A 21,627-nucleotide genomic window follows, 5' to 3' on the forward strand; every position below is an offset into this window, starting at 1 on the left:
AGGTGGGCTTGCACACGGGAAAGAGGAAACTGGGTTTCATGGAATCGCAGACGAGGGGAATTCAGGTCATGCTTTCAGAAATCATCAGTCCAGCCTCCTGCAGAGCAGGGCGGGCGGGTCTAAGCCTGTGGTAAAGCTAATAGAAAAGCAATGTCTGTATTATCAGTGATTTAGCTTCACAAAGTTACAAGAGAAGCGCTGGCAAATATTTTGCTAGTCATGGACATCCACCAACCATATCATCGGTATAGTGTCTAATGCTAATGTTGTGTTACAGTGTCTGTCCGCCTTTTTCCATACATTTTATTTATCGACATACGGTAAACAGGAAAGAGGAAGAATCTCAAGTGGCTCTCTCTTGTAGAAGTGCACTATAAGCTGAGTGCTCCGCGATGGAGGTTCGGACTGTCGGAGGCTCCTCGGCGTACTGTCGAGGTCTGGGAAGCTTCAGCATTAGCGATAAAAGGTCGGGACCTCGGTGGAGAAGAAAGTGTTTTCTCGCCGTGAACCGCTTAAAGAGTGGAGCTCCATCTAAGCCAATGGCAGGTTGATGGAACACCGATCCCATTGGCTATTTTCCATTGTGACATCATTGACGGGAGAACAGAGGGGGGGAAGGAGGAGGGAGGGAGGGATGGAGGGAGGGAGTCTCAACAACATCAACAACAACACGCGACCCAGGAGGGGCTTCGGACAACAGAGTCAAGACACACCAGTTTTCCACAATAGCACACCATATCAATCAGGTACTACTGAGTATGATGAACACCGAAAAAGCAAATAAAACAGGAAACCCTAGTGACGGATTACAAACACTTGAATTAGCCCTTGAATAGAAACTACAGTCCAGAAAGAGAGACACACGGCATCCAGGTGAGACAAGTGAGACAGAAGAGCGATAGATTAAGCACAGAGGAAGTCTTCTTCTCTACTCCATGAAAGGTTTCTGGTCTGTCCCACAGTCTGGATATAAGGGCCCTGTACAATCAAGGGATGTACAATCAAACTGGGCAATGGTCTTGATATGTGTCCCCCCCCCCCCCCCCCCCCCCCCCCACACCTCACTATCCACCGCTCATGTGCCGAACTTCCTCCACACACACTCCTGCCCTCCTCCCGGTGCGGTCGAGTTTCCCAGACCTGATTTTCTCCTCAAGAGTTCCAGATAAGGAGAGAGAGAGAGAGAGAGAAGGCCGAGAGAAAAAGAGCAAGAGAGCAGAGACAAAATGCATTTCATGTTTTTAAAACATTGACTAAATCACGCAAATGTCCATTATCTGTATGTGTTGAAGCTCCCTTTTCAGTCCAGCGAGATGATGTTCCATATGAGTATAATACAGCCTTTTTCTTGTATTTGTTGTTGTTGTTGTTGTTGTTTTTGTTTCCGTTTGCTTGACTGTCTGCGTCTAAGGGAAGAGGAACCACAACACCTGAGGGAGAAGAAGGGAGAAAGGGAGGGAGGACGGGGATGAAGGGGATGTGCCGCAGACAGCTCTTGATATGTCTCCCGCTTCAGTTCATCGCTGGCAGGTGATTGGGTCGGTCCCTTCCGTCTGTGGGCTGTGCTGCTGTCAGGGGTCGATTGGAGGAGGCGGAGAGAGGGAGGGGCCATCCGGGAGTGTTCGCAGGGTCAGGGGTGGGCGGGTCAGGAGGGTGAAAAGGTCGAGGGGTTAGCCCTGGGTCTCTTTGCCCATCTCTCGATCCCGCTGTCCGCTCTTGATCATCTTCATCTCCGTCAGCTGGATGTACCGGAGCACGTTGGTGTCTGCGATGGATGTGAGGCAGAATGTAAAATATTTTCATTTGAATTGATGTCATGTCATTTATTAAACCTTCTTCCATGTTAGAAAATAAAGGCACAAAGATGATGTGGTTATGACCATGGACTGTATATAAAGATGGACAACATCACGCCTCCCTAAAAGAGAAGCCACCATTTCTTGATCTCCCCCCTGGTGGCTGGCTGTTGTAGTGGTCATATACTCCACCTTCTCCGTGTTAGTGGATGAGGCAAAGACAAAGAGACGTATCATCCATCTTTATATATATATATATATACAGTCTATGGTTATGACAGAGCTGAAATGTGAAATAGGTTTACAGAAGTAAAAGTGTCGTTCATCACTCATTTTCTCCATTAACATTTCAGAAAAGACCAAATAAAGAGTTTTAAATCTTGAACCACCATTGAAACATAACAAAATGTAATGTAGTGGAAATAACAAACCGATTTTTTTCTCTTTTCTGTGCCTGGATTTAAATCTCCTCACCTGATGGTTCGCGGTTCTTGGCGTCACGCAGGTAACGTAGGGCACAGTCGTAGTCCCCCAGGTGGTAGAAGGCGATGCCGGCTCGGTACATGGCCTTGAAGTGGTCTCTCTGGTGGCTCAGCACCTTCAGACAGTACTCCTTCACTCTCTCATAGTTCACCAGCTCGGACTGCAACAGACACGCTGCAGAGAGGAGGAGAGGGAACAAGTCAGTAGTGTGCAGGAGGAAACTCCATAAAATGATGTTCATAATGGTTTATTTTGAGGTTACAGCTTCCTCCCGCAGTCCAAACAACATGCAGAGTGGGGTTTCGTTAATTGGAGACTAAAAGAGGATAAGCAGGATAGATAATGATGCACTTATGCAACTTCAAGCGAAGTTTAAACGACAACAAGATCCCGTGAGTGAAAAAACAGAGACGGGGATATTTTTGCTGACTTCACACTCTGTGTCTTTTAATAGAGCCTCCATGAAATGTATCCTCCACAGTACTTCCTCAGGATGGCAGCGAGCCGACTATAAATAGGCATCACTAATGTTCCATAGAGAAGACAAAAAAAAAAACTTTGTGCCAGCAGTAATGTCTCTGCACTGCTGGTGAACTCTGCTGGTAAAATATGAGAATGGGGAGAAAATGAGCTCAAGAGTGACGGAGGGAATAACTCTCCTGACTTAGCAGATGTGTGGTAAGAACTGAGGGCAGCTGAGGACAATGGAGGAAAAGAAGGGTAGGAGAGGGAGAGACAGAGACAGACACAAACACTCACACACACTCAAACTCAAACTCACACACACGCACACACAGACACAGCTTTTAAAAGTCTGCTAATGTCTCAGATATCTGATAAATTCAAACACTGATCCTCTGACAATCACAGCCACTCAAGGTTTTGTCTCCACCTTACTTCACCGAATCCCCCCCTCCCCCATCACCCCTTTACTCCCTGCCAGTTTCTTAATCTATCTAATGAGAAATCAAAAACCATTTCCCTTCTGCTGTCGTATCTCCTCCAGCACGCCGACCCCATCCCACCCCGACCTTTTTCTCTCTGATCCCACTCCCTCCTTCCCACAGTCCTCGCGCCCTCTCTCTCTCTCTCTCTCTCTCCTCCGAGGCTGCCCTTGACACTCAGACAGCGTTGTGAACAACATGAGTCAGGGACCGTTTGCTTGGAGGCAGAGTGAGTCAAGATCGAGAGATTGCGAGGGGAGAGAGAGAGACAGAATGAGAATTAGTGTGTATGGGAGGATGAGGGGTGAAGGAGAGAGTGTGTAAGAAATAGTTAGTAGGGGTGTGTGTGTGTGTGTGTGTGTGCGAGGCTGAGGAAGATGGACCGCTTCGACAAAAACAAATGCAGTGAGAAGTGGTTCAGGATCAAGAATTTCATCAGATGAGCAGGACTAATGGAGCTCTCTCTCTCTCTCTCTCTCTCTCTCTCTCTCTCTCTCTCAGACCTTGCCTGTCAACTACACAAGTGCAAAGCGCTGAATAATTCATCATGGACATCAGGGGACGGACCAATTCAATAACAATCAGTGTATATTGGTATTTAGTGGTCAAAGTTGCAACGGTGTGTGTTTGGTGTACTTCAGGTTTTTGTGTGTGTATGTGTGTGTATGTGTGTGTATGTGTGTGTGTGTGTGTGTGTGTGTGTGTGTGTGTGTGTGCGTGTGTGTGTGTCTGTGTGTGTGTGTCTGTGTGTGTCTGTGTGGTGAGTCACTGCCTCAAGACATGAACTTTGCATGCGATTATAAATGCAGTAGGGTTCTGGAAATTAGAAACATTATGATGAAACTGCAAGGATTTAAACGATGATTCCATTCTGTTACGGTTAAGGCCGACTTTACCTGCGCTACTTTATTTACAACTATTTGGGTAAAGTCCTCCATATAAATTTGACGACCATATAATAGTATATAATCTATGGCCCAAATTAACTTCTTCGTTAATTTGGTGAGGAAAATGTGGATTATGTTGATGGTTATGTCACCGATAAATTCTAACAAATTCTTTTTTATTGCAAAATTACATTTTTGGAACTCTTCTATACAAGATAAACTGTATAAACTATTAATATCTAGAATATAGTAATAGTAAGAACAAAAAAAGGCCTGTGACTGTTTTCTGTGTAGCTGGTGACTCAGCGCAGAGCAGGGAGGTCGAAGTAATTTCCCGTTTTCAGTGATTGTAAGTCTGCTCAGCCCCGAACGCTGGGAATCACCTCGGATGCCCTCTACCTCTCCTACACACCTCTCCACAGACTCCACTCCTCTATTTGTTTTTACATGCAGGGAGCAACAACACGGCTTCTCTCATCCCTCCACACGCACACACGCGCACACACACATGCACATGCACACACGCACACGCACACACACACACATCCATTATTGCCCTCCAGCAGTGGACGCGAGCCGAGCTTTCAGAGGATTCAGTTACAGTCCATAATGGACTAATGGCTGCCGCAGTTCACTGAGACTCACACATGTGATACACATGATACACATCATACACAGTCACCAATGACACAGACAGAGGCACAACACAGTTACACAGGGGACGGCAAACACACAAGTGGGGGTAAACAGGGTTTGACGACTCAACCAGGCACAGATGCACCACACGCAAACACAGAATCCCTAATGGACGACTTGAAACTTTATTTGAACGTTGGACAATGTTTAAAAGATACACAAAACACACACACAAAAGCAGCGTGCACGAGTGATGACTGGCCGGCCGCACCCGGCCGCACCCGGCCGGACCATTAGGCAGATGGATGGCACGCCAGAGGGAATGTAGAGTGTGGTGAGATGCATTAAGGGTGTGATAATGGCAGGATCATCAGAGCAGGCTACAGACAGACAGAGGCACAGTAAAACAACGCTGGAGCCGCGGGGTCCTATTCACTGAAATAGATCTCTGCGGTAAAGTTATTTAGTTTTTTAAAGACTTTCCTAAAATCTTTGCTTTTTGTCTTGTAAATTACAGGATAGTTTTACTTCTTCACCGATCAGTAGATTTCTCACAATGTCCTGTAAACCATATACAGTGGGAAACAAGGCTGTAGAAAGTTCACTAAATGGCTTCCTGTTTTTGTCTTTGTTATTTATAACTTATGAGGCTGTTATAAGCTAATGGTCGTAGTTTACCCTATTTTCATACTTGACACCTTTATATTTTGCGATATTTGTGTGAACATAACTGGATGTTGGAATATGACACAGCCTAGGACTCAAACATGTAAACGCTCTTAGATTTCTATAACAAATAACTTTGACTAGACCAGACTTGTATCACCAGGCATCATGTTGTCACTGGTTGATTCGGAACTGTAGAGCTCCAGCCAGTGTCAATGTTCAGTAACAGCACAGGAAGCAATAATGTGTCCTCTGCGTAAAGAGACAGACTGTACAACTGAGGATGTGGTGGATGGGTAATGTAGTACACCAGATTGTGATGGGGACAGATCAGTCAATAATGTTCTGTTTTTTTAAACTGTAAATCAACTGTGATCTCATCAAAGTTCATTTGTTTTAACTATTTTTCTAAATGTTACAAAACAATAGTTTCCACGTATTGAGACAGAACTAATAGATAAGCATTTCTCAATAAATGCAATCCTAGGTTTTGCAGAATAGTCCAATGTCAGTGCTGTCATTGACTGTACACAATTGGTTAAAGTTAATCGGCTAATCCTCAGAAAACTAATCTTGGAAATTGATTAATATGTTCAATCATTCTTCAAGCAAAAATGCTAAACATGAATTGGCTCCATAATGTGAGGATCTGCTGTTTTAGAAGAAACTTGGACTCAGGTTAATTATAATGGATGTTTCAATCCTATTTAAATGACTTTCTGACAAATACTGATAATCAAGGACACAGTGCGTCACATCCATTTTGTGTGTCCATGATCAATTTCCTGAAACCCTGCCGGTTGCTGGGCCTCTGATCCAACCCTGAATCTCTCCATGAAATGTATTTCCACTTTGAAACAGATTTTTGTTTTGATTAAAAATGCAGCTTGTCCGTGAACATGTGAGATGAGAGAGCAGGACTGATGAGATGTGAAACAGCACAAAGGCAACAAAGTGGTGATAGATGTGTCTGATCGGGGGGCCTTCATTAGAGGACGGGCACAGAAGAATACGCCGAGGCCTTTTTGATGCTGCGACATTGGCTTTGTGTGCGCACCCAGTTAGTGTCAATGTCAGTTTTTTCTTTTCTCATTTCATTTTCCATGGAAACACTGGTACTTTTCAAGAAGGGGCAGATGTAAACAAAAACCAGGAAACCGGAAAAATCAGAGCAGAGAAAATGTATCTGAGAATGAATAGGAATTTCTAAAAAAGCCCAACAGGTGCAAAGGCAGCTGTCAAGTGTGAGCGGGTGTGAATGTGGACAAGTGTGTGTTCATGTGTGTGCGTCTCATTCGACTTGAATGTAGAATCAGAGGTGCGGGGAGTGGGAGTGGTTAACACATGCTCAGGACCCCCACTGCTTTGCCTGAAGCATCGTGTATGAAAGAACAGAGCCTGCACAGAGACTCGCTTTCATTTAGCAGACACAGCGACTGTGAGGAATAAAAGGCAAGAAAGAGAGAGAGGGGGGCGAGTGAGGACAGAGACAACACTGACTAAATAAAATCCAGAAACAACCGAGGGAAACTGAATTTCTGAGGTGACGACAACAAGAGAAGTTAACAGGAAGGGGAAGAAGCAGACGGAGCGAGCGGTGGAAGTGTGAAGATACTCTTTCCTCTTTTTCTATTCTTCCATGCTACATTTTTTTTCACCCTCTAGTCCATTTCTTTCCCTGTGGACCAATTGCCATCCCCTGTCCTCACACCAGGTGAGATGCCACGATCCGGCTAATTCAAAGCCACTCGTGCCGCTGGTGATTAGTCTGCTGTCCATCACCCTGTAATTAGTTCTGCGGGAGGATAATGGCAGATGGAGAGACCCATCGCTCTCACTCAAGCTCACACGCAGAGACGCACACTCCTCACACGTCCCTTCAACAGCATCCATCTTTGACACTCGTCCTCCATTTCTTCCCAGACTTTGTCCCATCCTCGGAGCACATGGCCATTGGCCTCCTCTCACCTTTCCCCGGATCGACTGTCCCTACTTTACAAATGGCATTCTCCTGCAACAGACTTATTTACAGACACAAAATGAGCCATGGTGAAATCGCCTCACTCTTACATCTCTGACTAAAATCTGATCCAGACATGCTGACCTCGCGGCTCTCGTGCCTTTATGCTCCCACTAAGAATAGCGCCACCCAGAGCGATTTTTGCGAATGCCTTTTAATTTGCTTTTGCAGTTTGCCGTAATCACAGGGGCTGACATGACACAGCATTCACTCCCCATCCACCAGCCCCTTTGTTTCAACTGCAACTCAACTTTTACCTTCTGGCCCTGGCACCATTTGTCTTGTCTTAATTTCATAGAGGCTATTATGATGAAACCGCATTTAGGTTTAAATTTCCTCTTCTGGCATCAATAAGGTTAGTCATAAAGATTTGATCATGTTTCATCTGTTTCAGGAGGAAGGAGATGATGAGTTTGAGTTTGTTATCTCACATCATCAAATATGTGATGTAGGAAATTATGCATTTCTTCCTTACAGGAAATACTAACAATGACGAGTGTGATTTATTATGACACAGTGGTGATAAGAGGCTCATTTTGTTTCACCTCAGCTAAATTGCGCAGATGAGCTGTTTCATTGTGTCACAGCAGCAGAAGACGAATGCTGCTCCGCATGGTGTTAGAAAACCCTCATGATTACTCACTCTCATTGCTCATGTTTGACTTTGTGCATCTCCTCTGGGGATAGAGGGAAAAGCAAAGCACCGGGACCAGCTTTATAAAAGAGTCAATGAGTGGGAATGAAGACAGATCGGAGATGTGAGGTGTGAACATTTGTGTGGATTTTGGAGGAAAGGTGAGTGATTTACCGCCATTGCTTAGCTTGATTTCAAGCTATGATTCAACATTTTGGGGCAGGGTGCTTTTTCATTTTCTTGCCAAGTTTTCGATGGCCAAGGCCCCACTTGCCTTAGAAGCCTTGGCCAGTTAGCTTGGCTTATGACCCAACTGAAAATCCAACTCAATTTCTCGAGATTTAACAAATTCAACTTAGATTTAATTGTTTTTAAAGGAACATTTCAATGTATGTTGCACAGCAGATGTTGCTTAGTCGGGCTAATGAAATGATTTACTATATGGCTAACATCTATTAATGATTATGGAATAATAAACACTTCCAAGCAGGATTAACAGAAGGTTTTCTTGTTATTCCCAGATAGCATAGGGATGTGGACCACTTCAGGCAATGATGCAGCACTTCTGACCTTTTTATGCAAGCCTTTTTTGGCAAGGTATAAACTGTATGTGAACCTAAAGTGGCCCAGGTAGTAAATGGTGACTATGTGGCCAATAGCACAAATCAAAGTTGGGCCACCTTTGGAACCTTTGGTTGTTATGTGGTATTGCTGTGGCTTACTTGTGGCCCAGATCTGGCAAAGAGGAGCGGACAGTTCAAGTGTCATCATTCCTCGTGGTATGTGTACCGGATGTGGGTTATGGGCTAAACCTGGATCAAAACTATTTTGCTATATGGGATTGAGCTAAAAATACATGAATGCACCATTAGCACAAGGATTAAAAACACAAACTGCCAGCTCGCTAACTTTCTATATCTAAAATCCCCCTCACACATTTCGTCCTAAATAATTAAAATACCACATGTTGTTGTTTCCATTGACAGAAACCCAAAGAAAGTATAAGAAAGAAATATTGCATTTTCTTTTATCCCAGGGGATGTTTGTTAATGATAAACTTTAGAATTGCTGGGAGCCATTTTTCATTTCCATCAGACAGAGCAGGACTAATGATTTCCCCGTTAGCATGTTGGCTGCTGACTGTAGCTTCACTTAAATTAAAGTATTACCTATCCTCTGAGGCAGAAGGTGAATTAGCATATTTCTCTAAATGAAACTAGTGATTCTATTCCTCCTTATGAGTTCTTGAATTAACCTCACAGCTTTTGTCTTGTCATCCTTGTAACCCCCCCCCAACTTGTTGAGTTCCTCATTTCACTGACACCACTGGTCATGCCTGGAAACTGCTGGTCTGTATGGATTACCCATATTTACATCTACATCTACATTGGATTACATATATTTACAATCTCTGGGATTACCCAGTGTCCAGATGTGGCTCAGGAAGTAGAGCAGGGTGTACTAGAAGTTTGATGGTTCAATCGCTGGTATTGCCCCTGCCTGTCTTGGCAGTGTGAGTGATGAAGCATACAAAATTTAAAGCACCAGAATCAAGTCCTCTTACAGTTTATTATTTACTGTACGGTCTTCAGTCATACAGCCTGCTGAGTGTTTCCACCTTTTACCACACGCCCTTGTCCTCAAAGCCAGACTCATGCATCACAGAGGTCCTGACTGGGCCCATCTTACACCTTCCTCTCTCTCTCAATTTCCACTCTCCTCCTCTGCTCTGCTCTCCTGAAATAGTCGCTGATTCAGGATTAATGCTCATCTACTTAAATATTTATACAAGTGAGGAAGCTATCTTCTCAACGACTTTGCCGGAGATGAAATCATTTATTGCTCTGCCTTGCACTTCACAGTTTCAAGAACTTGGGCTGAGCAATTTCCTCTCTTCAGTGATATACAGTAATCCTGTAGTTGGGCCTTATGGGGTTTTCTTCAGGACTCAAAAGGAAATGAAGAGCAGTTCACAAAGTTATGATTATATTATTACAACTGGTGTATTTATGTAATATCCTTAAGCGCCTCTGGGACAATTGAGGAACCAGTACTTTTATCTAATTCTCCTGAGTAAAAACAGACATTCAAATAGTAGATAAGTGAAGTTTAATAAATCTTAAGAGAGACTTCTATCGGGATATCATTATGTTGTGGCCCTTAGCTAGGCCATTATGTGATTGGGGATGTCAGTTTTGGACACTAGGCAGACTCGGGCCTTCAGCTCAGCAGATCATTGGCTGCTGTCCTCTGCTGCTGTCAGAGACAATTGCTTCTAAAGCCTGAACACACACACACTAAAGTCAAATATTGTCAAGTAGAATTAAGGTTGTGTTTGCTCATATTGATCCACTTCTGTCTGTGGATAATCTACTGTATGTAAATGGATTTGATGACTATGCTCTGTGCGTTATAGCAGCAATAAGAAAGATGGGGGGTGTTTGGACGGGTCTACAGTAAGTGCTGCCAAATGGTTTGGCTCAGAATTTCATGGAGTCAGCCTTAATCTGCGAGCTTGAAGAGCTTCCCACTAACCTGAAGCAAATGAATGGCTAAAGAATGAGATTTCATCGTCTCTGAAACGGCCACAGCCATGTGTTGGCAGCCAGTGCTGTTTATAAAACTTCTGAAGGCTGAACGACACACACAGTATGGAGAGCATCCAGTAGCAGAGAACGTGAACCTGAGCGTGATCGAAACAACTAAGCAATAAATGCATATCAATATTGACCTGTACAATAACTAAAAATACCTCCTCTCAACAGCTTTTGAATAACTTGCTTGTGCAAACAAACCGTGAGCACACAAATCATTAGAAAGTTGTTAGCTTATACGAAGAAGCACAAGTTTTTAAAAGTTGTGTTTCTGCTGACTTGATACATTTCCAAGTCATAAACATTTATTCTGCTAGATGCATCAATATTCTCCCTCCACCACCGTGGTAGGTGTGAACAATAATTTGTGGGCTGTAAAACCAAAACATAAATTGTGTTGCTATCCACGCAGTTGTAATTTTAATTTTGGAAGAGCTGTGGAGATAAAAAAAATATGAAAATTCAACAAATTCAACAAAAGCAGAGGGGAACTGCACTGATCATTTTCTGTTGGTTCATCACAACAAGTGACACTTTTTTTATATACAAGTATTCATTTAATCCATTGTTAAAATAGAATTCAGCATTTCAATTATCACTTTACATTTCAAATTAAAATTTCAAACCTTGCTTAGTTTCTTTTCAAAATGTGAAACAGCACCAGCGAAGATCAAATCTAATAAATCTTCTCGGCTGATGTTCACCCTCATCCTAACCTTTACCTTTCCCTCAAGGACAAGGACGAGTTTTCACCTTCAACCCCCGGCAGGACATGTAATGAGACATTCCGATTCAGGCCGAGCGAGTGGAGTGAGGGGCAGTGACCAACATGGCATTTTATCAGCACGGAGCTGTACGGATAAATATAAATAGCCAATTGGTTTAGTGGGCTCTGTCCGCTGGAGCGCGGGGGTGTTAGATATGCCCAAATAGCTTCAGCAAATTCGCATTACTGATCTGGCTTATGGAAGACGAATATTCTGCATTTCTCCATCAGACTTCCCCTCGCTCTCGCTCTCGCTCTCTCTCTCTCTCTCTCTCTCTCAGGAAAGGGCATCTGTCACAGAATTCTCTCGACTTTCAACTGCAGACTAAAAGAAGCCTTGACGGACACTTTCAGTTCTTCATTATTTTGCAGTCAGCATATCAACGTTTATTAACCTGGTTCGGTATCTTAGCAGTTTAATAGATTTTTTTGTAGTTCCGAAAATCTATACATCCTGAAAGGCTTAGAACAACTTTGTCAGAACTCCTCGATCCCGAACTTTATGATGAGATGTTATTCTACCTTGTTGCCTCGTTTATCCTGTTATCCTTTGTAGCAATTATAGAGGATGATAGTTATTAAAGAATCTGACCTCGATACCAATTAACATGATGTGTTTGATAGTCTTGTCATTTTTATTTTCTTTGGCACTTTCTTCTTCTTTTTATCTCACAAGCACAATCACTATTCCTGTTATGAAAAAGCTAAAATCTGTAATATTTTACAAATAAACAGAACAATATTTTGGTGAACATTGTAGTTTGTTAGCTTGTTAACAGTGGAAACTAATTCAGTGAACACATCAAATACTGAACCTGCTTAAACATGTTAGGGTTGTCACTATGATGGTATAGCAACCTGACATCAGCATTTAGCTTAAAGCTCTAATGTTGTTTATTTACAGTGTTACGGTCTCTGTTGACTCTTGTGTTAGCTCTATGTTTTCTTATTGTTCTGCTCTACTGGCCTCTTTTTATGGATTGAAACAAGTAATGGAGCACATTTGGGAACAATATAGCGCTTTAATACAAATGCTATTATGTGTTATAGTAAAACAAAATAGGGCTTTTGATTTTCTTGGACTGTCTCCCTCTCGTCCTCTCTCTGTCTCCCTGTCTGTCGCCTCTCCTCCCTTTCTTCCTGACAGATGACTGAATCTCATTTACTGTTATGACGGGAGTTATCTGGGCCTGTCAGGGCTGGGATATAAATCCATGTGGTCCCGAATTGATTCCTCAACATTGTCTCCTCCACAATAGAAGAAAAACCAAAAAATATAGCTCTGAGAGCCCCCCCCCCCCCCCCCTTTAAACACTTAGAGGTCATAGCGACAAGCAGTTCCCTCCTCTCGTTCCCTCCTTGTCACTCCCCTTTACAGCCGTACCCTCCCTCCTCTGTCATATAATCCCCTCATATTTAAGAGTTCTGTCCGGTCTCTCTCGCTCCCTCGGTTTTATTCCCTCCCCCCATTTCAGCCTATGCATCTTCTCTACCGACTCACCCCTTCCCCCATCCTCCAGAGCTCTCCCCCTCTCTCTCGGCGGTGAGGTAATTCAGAGGGCTGGTATTGTGAGGTCAGTACAGTGTGAGTGGTACAGTAGAGGGAGTGCCAGTCGTACCCCCAACAGCAACGCCACGCCATCTGCAGCTCTGGCACACAACGTCTCCACCCCACCAACGGCAGCCATGCATGCACAGAGGGGGAGGACAGAAACCAAACCTCCCCCCATCCTCCGTCTCACCCTCACATGGCATCTCTTCCTCCGACACTGCTCAGTGCGTTTCTTCCCCACAAACCAACTTCCTTTCCCAGCTGCTTATTAAACCCGGCCGTCTCCCCGTCGTAACCCCTCTATCTCACATCCTTCTGCCCATCTCCTTTCCTCCCCACGCTCCCCTTCTTCCCTTATCTCCTCTCATGCACTGCTCCACCACCTCCCCTGGGGAAGGAGCTGGCAGGAGATGAAAGGGAGTTTTTTTCTGTTGTGCTATTGTGAGTGACTGTTCACCAGGATTGGGTGAATGTGGACTGGTGAAATCGCTCAGCCTGTGGTGTTACATGCCGACGATGTTTTTCCGATGCCGGCTCAGCAGCTTCTATCTGAAGCACGACCGGGCTTCAAGGTTGTGATGTGGTAAATGTTCGAGGAGGTGGAGCGTCAGTCATGGTGGTTCTACGACAAAAGAAGGGCCATCGATAGCAGATGTTGATGTCGACCACAGGCTCATTAAATGTCCATTTAGAGGCTGTAATTGTATGTCACGGTTCATAAATTCATTGATGGCCTCAGTCAGATGTCGCTGTGACTCAATGCAGGACACGTGTCAGGACATAAACACATTCAGATGAGGACTTACACTATGAGGCAACTCAGAATGATTTGATTTTGCAATAACATTGGACAGAGATGGATAATAACGATATTGTTGCTGCGTTCAGGGCAAAATAAAAGTCACTAAACAGGTTAGGAAACAATTACATCTTGTTATCCATCATGAATGCTACCAGGGTGAGGGTTGGGTTGAAACACCCGCTGGTGTTCAGTCGGAGCAGGCACAGACTTATTTGATCATTTGATACGTGGAGAACCCAGGGGTAAGGTAACAGATTTCACTTTCATTTATTTTATTATTTGACAGCGACAACGCTCATTAATCAACAGAAAATGACAAATAAATGAGCCAGTTAGCTCAACGGGCTATTTGTCATCTGTTGTCCCTTGACAGTAAAAATGGAAATACAAGCAATTTTTACAGACTAATATTGAGACAGGTACAATGTATGTTACTATAAGTAACAGCAAAACATATGGGACATAGCACAGAATTATCAATATGTCATGTCTTCAGCTGACCAGTAAAAGAACAATAAGTATTTACTTGTCTTATCTTCGCTGGCAATAGATTCCAAATGAATGGGTTCATTTGCTTATTGATTGGGTTGGGGCTAGGTAAAGGTTAGGTCTGGATGGTGTAGGGATAGGTAAGGGTTAGGATTAGGTCTGGATTTGTTCTTGACCCTGCCCACTGTGCCGTTCTCTGAGAAAAAGTGCTGCCTATAGATACAGAGTATGAATGTGTGTCTGAATGTCTGTACTGTAAAGTGCTTTGAGTGGTCATCAAGACAAGCGCTATATACATGCAGACCATTTACCATTTACAAGTATCTCCAAGGTGGAATGGCAGGATCCTTTCACCTCCTGGCAGGATACAAGGTAAGTGAAGACAGAGTTAGGGTTACAGGCAGGGTTAGGGTTAGGAATCAGGGTCAGGGTTAGGGTTACAGGCAGGGTTAGGGTTAGGGTAACCCCCGCCTGACTCTACAGGTCTGATCAGCTCTAAAGTGCATTTTAGTGTTTTTCAGGTCAGTGTTTTTGATGTTTCTCAGACTGCTTTCGTGGCACAGACAGTTAGCGACTAACTGGTGAACATTGTAAAACAAAAAGAAGCTAAAAACTAATGTTTTCACTCGTGTTTCATCTAAATTGTACGAATCATAGTTGTCTTTACCCTAGAATGAGCCCTTTATACTTAAATACGCTGTATTACATCTGGAGCGGGTCCTCTCTATGGAGGCCGCCATGTTTTTATGTACAGTAGCCCAAACTGGACAAACGTAACACCCTTTGAGTTTTTATGACGACTGAAGGCAACCACAGGTTCTCTTTCGTGTTTGGAAAGGGAGGGTGAGGTGAGGAGTACTGAGCTGCAACATGCAACTTCACCAACAGATCTCACTGAATTCTACGAACTGAGCCTTTAAAATGTTTTGTCACAGCCATGAGTAGGAGGAAATTGCTGGATCATCATCATCCTTAAGGCGAGTGGAGCAGCAGCAGCTGAATAGAAAGGTGGACGATGTCACAAAACGAACAGTAGCACTCATCCCCTCCTGCTGTGTCTGTCCCAAGGCCACGACTTATGACTCATTCACTGAGCGAGTCAGGAGGAACAAAGTGAGATTTCCGGCAGAGATCAAAATGAGCAGAATCACAACATCCCGCTGGCTTTTCTTATTCCCTGCACACTGTACAGATTCTAAACTGCTTAGTGTGGATCTGTCTGAATGTGCAGGTTTAGGAAAGTGCTGTTGCTGGAGTCCAGAGTGCTGCCTCGCGATCGATACCAAGAAAAAGAGCAAAGCAAACCACAGTATCATCTGTTATTTCTGTGTGTGTGTGCTGGTGATGGTGGGTGGATGGGTGAGGCGGACAGGCAGGGAGTCTGCCTCTGGCCAACATGTTGCAACACAGTGAGCTGCAACAGACGCAGTCGGTGGTGGTGGTGGTGTAACCCATTTAGATACAGCCTTGCAGGGACACAGACTCGGAGTGTCTCTATAACAAGGCTAAAAAATAGGACATTCATCATCTCTCTGTTTGACACAATCAGGTGATGGTAATGTTTGTCCCAGTACTTATTTCTCTATTTCTCACATCAACTTCCCTACTTTATATTAAAAACTTATATTTTCTCTGTTTCCATCCTTCTCTCTGTTCTGCTCTCATCCTTCTTTCATATTGGTTCTCAGCTTACATTGAAAAGGCTCATCCACATTTTGGAGGAAGTCGTGCATAATCAATACTAATATAAAGATACTCTCAGTTAAATGTACTTAATTCGCACATAATGAAGACAAATGGTACAAAACATGAATGGATCATTATCAAGTGTAAGTTTGTTTTACTATTGAGGTTGTTGGTGGCTATAGTTAAATACGGGACTGCAACAAACAATTCCTGAATAAGACGACTTTCTTAAGTGATTGTTTATCAATTTTGTTAATATAATCTCAGAAAATACTGAACAACGACAGTTATAATTTGCCAATACCTCAAAGTTGTATTTAGGCATAGTACTTGTAACCTTACGTATGACGTCGCCCACTACAAAGCAAACAAAAGAAAAATCTTCATCATCACAACGCAGTCAAGATGAAAAGAAAACACACAAGTGCGCACACCACAATGCACAATCAGCAAGGGGTACTTAAAGAACAGCACTGAGGGCAACTCCCATTCCAACACACCTAATCTCACGTGTGTTTTTGTGTGATGCTGCGTGTTGCTCTCCCCACATACGTCAGAGCCACAGGCAATCGACCAATCAAACGGCAGCTCCTCACTCATAAGCACTCTGCAAACTCTGGGTAACCAGGTGGAGTCGCACAACAAAGACCTGCAGCTGGATCACAACACACCAGCCCGACAGTGACTGAACACTGTGTGATCATTTATTAACATGATCATCTTACATGTCTAAACAGTCTCTTTAATACTTCTTTAAATATTAACGGCCTTTGAATATGATATAACATGTCTATTGGGAGGGAAGTGGATTCAGAAAAACTAATAAAGATATGGGGAGATGGAATGGGAGATTATCACAGCATCATTTACTGTAAATACATAATATTATGATACTTTTATCTGTATTTTGTTGAAGAGACCTTGATCTTAATTAGACTTCCTAGTTAAATAACAGGTTACATTTAGTGTATCTAATCAAGTATTAAGGTAAAACACAAGAGTTTATCTGTCACAGTGAGTTAAATGTTGTTATTGTGCTTTGGTTGAACTAATTGCTAGAATTCTCAAAAGAAATTCAATGCTGTGAAAAGGATTTTAGAATTTACATGTTTAGATTCTTGTCCATCAGACAATATAAGATCATAATCAATCTGATACTGATTTTGTTTATTTTTTTTTAGTTTATTGTATTTATATATATTTGAGATTCAGTAAAGTTTTAGTTGTATTATTAATTTGGGCTCAAACGCTGTAAACTAAAATATCTTTGAATTAGTTTGGTCACAACACGGTGACCTGACCAACAACCTGAAGACGATTTAAAAAGTTGAGTTCTCACAGTTAGAAAAGGCTTTCCATATTTTTCTTACTGACATAATGAAAAGACTCAAACCCACAATCTAATGTATTCTCTTACTCTAATGAGTGTTACCTGTGTGATCACAGCCTGATATATAATTCCTTCTTGCCATAGAGCTCCAATGCTACCTGTTCAAATACTGTTTAGAATGTTTACCCTGCCAGTGTTTGCAGAGTCACTCCCACTTACACCGTAAATACTCAGAGAACCAAATCGACATTCATCTATAGCCTATAATGGTCCCAGAGGAGAAAAGGCTCACGTAACACTGTCGTCCGTGTGAGCCCAGTCAGTGTAAGGTCAGGTTTAGGTGAGGTTTCTTTGTGTGTGTACATGTGTGTGAGTGTGTATGTGCACACGCTCTTGCTGGAAGCAGCAGCAGCGAGCGGCGGGTATGAGCCGTAATAATACAACAGCAGGGAAATGGCCCAGTCATGGTTGCCATGGTAAATATGGCCCCCTGTCGCGTGCTAGCGGTCCCCTCCTCCCCATCCTCCCCCTCCTCCCCCACGGCTGCTCTCCTCTCTTCTCCTCCATGCTGGTTTTTCCTCCAATACCACTCTGACTTATTTCTCTGCTCTGGCCTTTTTCTTTTTCTTTTTTTTTTACTATATCTGCTCCCTCCTTCCTCTTCCTTCCCTAATTCCCTTCCTTTCTCTCCCTTATTTCAGTCCCCCTTCCCCCCCCATTTGTTCGCCTTCCCTCCCCCATCCTTCCTTCACGCGACAGTGGCCTCCCTGCAGGCTTCAGACGGGCCCAGAACTGCTGCACAGAACGAGGCGGCCTCCGATGCATCGTGGCAGGCTGACCGGGCAGCGCCGGGCACATCAGCCCGAGACACAACATCACTACTGCCCCCGCCGTGCCCAATCCTGACCCAAACATCTCGTTCACATCGGTACTGGTGTGGCATATAACTACTGTAGTGCCTGCGTTCGCCATTCTTCTTCCTTGTCATCATCATCATCATCATCATCATCATCGTCATCATCATCATCATCATCTCCCTCTGGATGCAATCGTACATCACGATCTGAGCTCACACTATGGCCATGATTCAAATTTTACAGCTTAGTAGATCAGTTTTATAATAACTACAACAATAACATCTGTATTTATTACTACAGTAAATACACTCCCTTGTGGTTTAAATCATCAACATGACAAACGTAATTACACATTTCTCTCGGATTACCCTGAAATACTTGTGATGTTGAGTGAAAATTAAGCTTGAGCCCCCATTATGATGAACAGTACGTAAATAATGTGATTACTTTTCTCCAGCTCTGACATTGTACTCTACAAGCAATAAAGAGAAACGTGGTGAAGCATTTCTAAGATAAACAACAGTTCTTATTACCTTCACCCTGTGTCATGATATCATAAACATAAATGTTAATTCTTGACCTCGGAAGATGTTTTTCCAATAAGAAAATTTGCTTATTTGCTGTTTCGCCCAATTTTCTGCAACAGTGAACACAACATATTTTTGTTTCTGATAGATAGAACAGGATGTTGATAACTTGGGCTTCGGGAAATAAAGATTTGTTCCACTTAATGACACTGAGCACTAAATCGATTGAGAAAATAATTGTCCAACCTACTGATAATAATAAATACTTTGTTTGTTAGCTGCAGCGCTGCAGTTTACTGAAAAACTGAAGGATTTTCCAACACTAATACGACACCTGATGTTAGATTTTGGTGGTTCAAATCAAACTATCAGTTGATTAATCGATTAGTCGTTCAACCCTTTACAGGAGGCTTCAGGCAAACACTACAGCGGGAGGTTTTATAGCTTTTTCAAAGATTTTTGTAGTTGGTCAAATGAGAATCTTTAGTAGGTCAAATCAAGAACGGGGTTTGTGATTCATTGTTGTGATTTGCACTTCAGGGCCACCGTTCTATTCAGAATCCAATCACAATTAAAGATTGACTTGGGCACTGACAAGAGATGTTCAACAGTGCTAGAAGAGTAAAGTAAATCTTTTCTAACACAGAGTGTCTGCAGAGGGGGGGCCATCAGACACAACCTTACATCACCCTTTTTTGGCTGCTGATGCTACAGCACAAAAGGCTTGGCTCAGACATGATGGAAATATATAGATGTCACATTGCCTTACACTTTGGTCCCTGTGGGTATTCATTTTATTTATTGTGTATTTTCTTTGTCTCAAACTTGCACAGCGGTGGGCAAAGCGTTCACTTAAATGACTGGAAAAGGCAGCGGTGTGCGTGAAGGAAACCAGTTGAGAGGCTGTGGGAGAGACTGGAAGAGGCATGGAAAACATAAGATGTGTGAATTTAATGTGACATTTTTCTAATGTCACGCAAATGGCCTCACTACAGGGCACATACTGCTCTAATGTGGTCAGACGAGGCAACATCTCCCCACAGGAAACCTGCAGCACAAAGAAACACTGTGGTCCAACTCTGCGTCTCTCTCAGATCAACACCAGGGTTGTTCCACCTGCCTCCGAGCTCCGGCACCTGCAGGAACGGGCCGTGAACCCGGTGAACCGGAACGAACGACCGTGTCAGCAGCACCAGGGCTCCAGAGGTGGGGTTTTTTATGGTGGGGGGGTAAACACCGGGTATGCGGCTCACCTGTCAGGCTGTCGTAGCACTCGATCTCGGTGATCTCCACGGATCTCCGCTGCTCCTCGGTCATCTTGGAGGTGGCTTGGCTCAGCAGGTTGACCTCGGAGCCCGTCGTCCCGTCGGCGACGTGCACCCCCTTCAGCTGCAGCAGCGCCCGGTGGTACTTGCCTATCGCCTCCCGGAATTTCTTCTCCTTGTAGCAGCGGTGACCCTCCGCCTTGAAGTCGATGGCTTTCTGGATCTTCGCCTCCATCTCCATCTCAGCCGAGCCGGCTCCCCCCGCGGCGGCGGCGGCTGCTGCCAGGCTCCGGCCGCCGGTCTCCGGGTAGCTCTTCAGGCTCTTGATCTGGTGCTGCTTCGCCTCCATGTCTCTCAGTGAAAGCGCCTGGAGCGGACCATGGTGCTCGGGCACGAAGGTGTGTTTCTTCGGGGACGACGGGAGCAGCGTGCTGTGCATAAAGTATGGAGGGACGGAGCGGCGAGCACGGCGGGGCAGGTACCGGGGAAACGACGAGCCTCGGAATCACAGATCCGGTCCGAAGCGTGTGCTCTCCGAAGGATGATGAAATAAAAGTGAGGGATCTTTGTGGTTATAAACAGGTAAACAAGGTCTGAAGGTCTGACAGGAACATCCCGAGTCTCCTCATCATCAGGTTTTTAACCGTGAAGGAGGAAGAAGGAAAACACTGACAGTGCTCGCGCTGGTCGTCTCGCGCAGGGATGCTCGGTGGATTTCTATGGCAGCGGCAGCCTCCGAGGCACGCGCAGCATCAGCACCACACACACAACCCCCCTCCCCCCGACTGCAAAGCATTGTGGGGGAAAAAAGAGAAGTCGTGAGGCGTTGCTGCAGTCCACATTTTACATCGCGAAAACACGACAATAAAAACACACGCAGGAATAAAGGATTGGAAAAAAAACACGTCAATCCATAATCCATTAAAAGTAAACAAACTGGTGGATTATAAAGTTATACTTTTGGTCACATAAATACAAATATTTATACATTTATTAGCCCATGAAACAGATTCCTCCTCAGTGATATATTCCATTTATATTCACTACATTTAAAAAAAATAAAAAATTCTGTAGTTAAACTGAATAACCTCAAGATGACGTCACTCCCACTGTTTGTAATTGAGTCCTCTTCGCAACAGTAAAAAAGAGTCAGACTTTGACTGAGCTCTGAGTTCAGCTGATGTTCACATTATAAACATCCGATCAGATGAGTTGAGCTGAGGAGGTCGTCGGCTGATGATGGACACAGACAGCAGGAGGCTGCAGGGACAAGAGCAGGAGGAGAGAGCGTCCTCAAGAGGACAGAGTGTCAATTACACCCAGTTTAACTCACTAGGATGACAATTGAGGGGTGGGTGAAGTAAACCTTCTGGAGTTTCAGGGGTAAACAGCATTGCAGCCAAATCAAATACAATTAAAGTAAATGGTGACTGATTCTTCAAATGTAAAAAAAAACATGGAATGCCTCCATACTGCTCCTTTGGTGTCATCAAAGTGTCTTTAACCCCAAACTCGATTTGAAACGAGGTCATTTACACCATGGTTTTAACCCAAATGTCTGTTATTCTCCTCCAGAACCACTTCCGGGACAAAACATGGTATAAATGATATAATTTTTAATCGAATTTGGGGTTTACAGACATTTTGGTCTCCACAGGTGCAGTATGGAGGCATTTCATGTTTTTTCTCTGTT

General features: G+C 43.8%; 1 protein-coding gene across 1 annotated transcript; it reads right to left on the reverse strand.

The window, feature by feature from the left end:
* Positions 1–1,670: 1,670 nt before the first annotated feature.
* Positions 1,671–20,373, reverse strand: ttc9b (tetratricopeptide repeat domain 9B). The gene is made up of 3 exons (XM_053423489.1): positions 19,923–20,373; positions 2,271–2,453; positions 1,671–1,765 (listed from the first exon to the last, which is right to left on the reverse strand). The coding sequence occupies exons 1-3, from the start codon at positions 20,371–20,373 to the stop codon at positions 1,671–1,673; spliced, it is 729 nt and encodes a 242-aa protein (XP_053279464.1).
* Between the last annotated feature and the right edge of the window lie 1,254 nt (positions 20,374–21,627).

The sequence above is a fragment of the Pleuronectes platessa genome, chromosome 5 (assembly GCF_947347685.1).
Source record: "Pleuronectes platessa chromosome 5, fPlePla1.1, whole genome shotgun sequence".
Classification (NCBI taxonomy): Eukaryota; Metazoa; Chordata; class Actinopteri; order Pleuronectiformes; family Pleuronectidae; genus Pleuronectes; species Pleuronectes platessa.